Below are 3,178 nucleotides of genomic sequence, written 5' to 3' on the forward strand. Positions count from 1 at the left end.
TCGCCAACCACCGGCTGACGTCCAAGGGCAACGCGGAGAGGCGGCTGCTCGAGGCCTCCCGGAGCGGCGAGGTGGAGGTGGTGCGGGCGATTCTAGGGAAGCACGCCCACCTGGTCAACTGTCGCGACGTGGACGGGCGACAGTCGACGCCGCTGCACTTTGCTGCCGGCTACAACCGCCTGGAGGTGGTGCAGTGTCTCCTGGAACGAGGGGCGGATGTGCACGCTAAGGACAAGGGCGGACTGGGTGAGTAAAACGGGAGTGATTGTTTTGTTTCTACTTTGTAGGCTTGCCACAAAGTCAGCTTTTTGTGCGCCGTTCGCAAATGATGACACCGCAGAGGCGGCGCCATCTCTCGGTGGCAGGAGAGAAGCTGTAGTTCCAAAAGTCACCAACCGCAACTGGTGGCGCTAAATCCGCGTCACGTACTCTGTGAGCAGTTCACTAAAATGCCGCGTTTTCCTCCAGACTGAGAGGCTTACACTGTGGTGGTAGAAGCTGTTGTTGATCGTACAGCCAAGCGTTTTTGCTCAAGTTTTGTTTTCTAAATCTTTTTTCCTTTCTCATTCCCTTCAGTTCCGCTGCACAACGCCTGCAGCTACGGACACTACGAGGTGGCGGAGCTGCTGGTGCGTCGCGGTGCGAACGTCAACGCCACCGACTTGTGGAAATTCACGGCTCTACACGAAGCGGCCAGCAAGGGCAAGGTGGACATTGTGCGGCTGCTGCTGCGGCATGGCGCCGATCCGGCCAAGAAGAACCGGGACGGCGAGACGCCGCTTGATGTTGTCTGCCAGAGTGTCTGCGGAGGGACAGGAGTGACGCCCAGCTCTTCGGGGGCTCCCACCAGTGGCTCTGGGGCGGCCTCGACGATTCCTTCGACGACTGCCTCATCTTCAACAGCACCACCATCTTCCCCTCCTTCGCCACCCCTCNTCGACGACGACCACTTCTTCAACAGCAGCAACACCATCTTCCCCTCCTTCGCCACCACTCTCCGAGGTGATGCAGGAGATCACCGACCTGCTGCTGGGCAATGCGGCCATCCTCGAGGCGGCGAAGAGGGGCGAGCTCGCTCGGCTCGTCCGCCTGCTCACCCCCGACAATGTCAACTGCCGGGACGCCCAGGGGCGGAACAGTACGCCGCTGCACCTGGCCGCCGGCTACAACAACTTTGAGGTGGCGCAGTACCTCCTCGAAGGATTGCCAACAGCAAATGGAAAGATTGGCGGGAAGGCCGACGTGAACGCCCCCGACAAGGGCGGCCTCATTCCGCTGCACAACGCCGCCTCCTACGGCCACCTGGACATTGCCGCGCTGCTCATCAAGCACGACACCAACGTCAACGCCACCGACCGCTGGGGCTTCACGCCGCTCCACGAGGCCGCTCAGAAGGGACGGACGCAGCTGTGCGCCCTCCTCCTCGCCCACGGCGCCGATCCGACGCTGAAGAACCACGAGGGACAGACGGCGCTGGACCTGGCCAGCGCCGAGGACGTCCAGTGTCTGCTGCTCGACGCCCAGGTGGAGCCGCCGCTGTACTCCAGCTCGCCCATCACCGCCGTCCTTCCACCTCCACCACCTCCACCACCTCCTTCGATTATCAACTCCTCAACTCCAGGAGCAGCTTCCCTGCTGGTCAACTCCTCCTCCGCCTCGAGCTCCATGTCCTCGTCGACCACCTCTTCGGGTGTCTCCAGTGCCTCCCTCCATCACCTGCCCAGTCTGCCCTCCTCCTCCTCTAGTCAGTCAACGATGAGCAGTGATTTGAGTATGATCTCAGCCTCAGAAGCATTAGCTGCCACTCCTCAAGATCTGTCGGCGATTGAATCTCAGCAGAACAGCAGCAGCAGCAGCTCAACGGCAGCGCTGGCCACGGCGGCCGTCACCGCCGACCAGCGGCTGCAGCACCTCCTCCTCCTCATGATGAACTCGGTGGGCATTGCAGAGGGAGGTGGTGAAAGAGGTGGTGGTGGTGTGTCTTCAGGGACAGCAACAACATCAGCTGCTGCTGGAGCAGTCGTATCACCGCCTCCTGAGGTGCCCTCCTCGCTGGCACTGCTGCTCGCCCAGCGCAATGCCGACAACGTCAACGGGGACATCTCCTCGGTGGATGGCGGGGAGCAGAGCAGTGGCGATGGGCAGTCGAATCAGCTGACTCCGGTCACGCAGACGCTGTCACCGATGACCACCACCACAATGTCCACCACGACCACTTCATCCTCATCCTCGTCCTCAGGAGTTCTCTCCCTAGCTTCGAGCAGCAAACCTTCCACTTCTTCATCCTCGAGCACTTTAGGCTCTCACTCGATCACCCACTACCTGCCGGTGTCCACCTGTCTGCCCTCCTCCATCACCGTCTCCGGCTTCCTCTCCTCCCTGGGCCTGGACTTTCTCCTGGAGACGCTCTCCCGAGAGCACATCTCCATGGACATTCTCGCGGAGATGGGCCACGAGGAGCTGAAGCAGATTGGCGTGGCCGCCTACGGACACCGCCACAAGATACTCAAGGGCGTCGAGAAGCTTCTGATCAACTCGGCAGGGGCGGCCAGTGCCAGTGCCACTCCTGCGGTCGCACAAGCGCCGATGTCCACAACTTCATCCTCCTCCTCTTCTTCTTCGGTTCCTCCTCAGCTTCAGCCCTTCCTGAACAGTCCTGGTGGTGGCGGAGCCCCTCCTCTCTCCACCTCGACCACCTACATGATCCAGCTGGCGCCGGAGGACCGTGAGTACCGCGCCGTGGAGGACGAGATGCAGATGACCATTCGGCAGCACAAGGACGGCGGCACGTCGGGCGGCGCCTTCAGCCGCTACCGCATCATTCGCATTCAGAAGCTGATTAACCTCAAACTGTGGCAGCGGTACCTGCACCGGCGCGCCGAGGTCTGCGAGGAGAACCACGGCTTCGCCAACGAGCGGATGCTCTTCCACGGCTCGCCCTTCATCAACGCCATCGTCCAGAAGGGCTTCGACGAGCGGCACGCCTACATCGGCGGCATGTTCGGCGCCGGCATCTACTTTGCCGAGAACAGCTCAAAGTCCAACCAGTACGCCTATGGTAAGTCCAAGTTCAAGAGAAAGAGAGTGTCATTGAATGGACTAATCTGTTCTCTTTTGCAGGCTATTGTGGAGGTAATGGGTGTCCCCTGCACAAGGACCGCTCCTGCTACGTCTGTCG

General features: G+C 61.0%; 1 protein-coding gene across 1 annotated transcript; it reads left to right on the forward strand.

Moving 5' to 3' along the window:
• Positions 1-11: 11 nt before the first annotated feature.
• LOC108354567 (tankyrase-2-like) lies at positions 12-3,170 on the forward strand (the record flags this gene model as incomplete). Its single annotated transcript, XM_017605744.1, has 5 exons — positions 12-246; positions 577-800; positions 1,012-2,514; positions 2,635-3,058; positions 3,121-3,170. Coding segments are annotated over 5 exons (2,436 nt in total), but the record flags the coding sequence as incomplete, so codon positions are not given.
• Between the last annotated feature and the right edge of the window lie 8 nt (positions 3,171-3,178).

Source organism: Rhagoletis zephyria, unplaced genomic scaffold (genome assembly GCF_001687245.7).
Source record: "Rhagoletis zephyria isolate East Lansing unplaced genomic scaffold, Rhagoletis_zephyria_1.1 Rzeph_scaffold_37203, whole genome shotgun sequence".
Lineage (NCBI taxonomy): Eukaryota > Metazoa > Arthropoda > Insecta > Diptera > Tephritidae > Rhagoletis > Rhagoletis zephyria.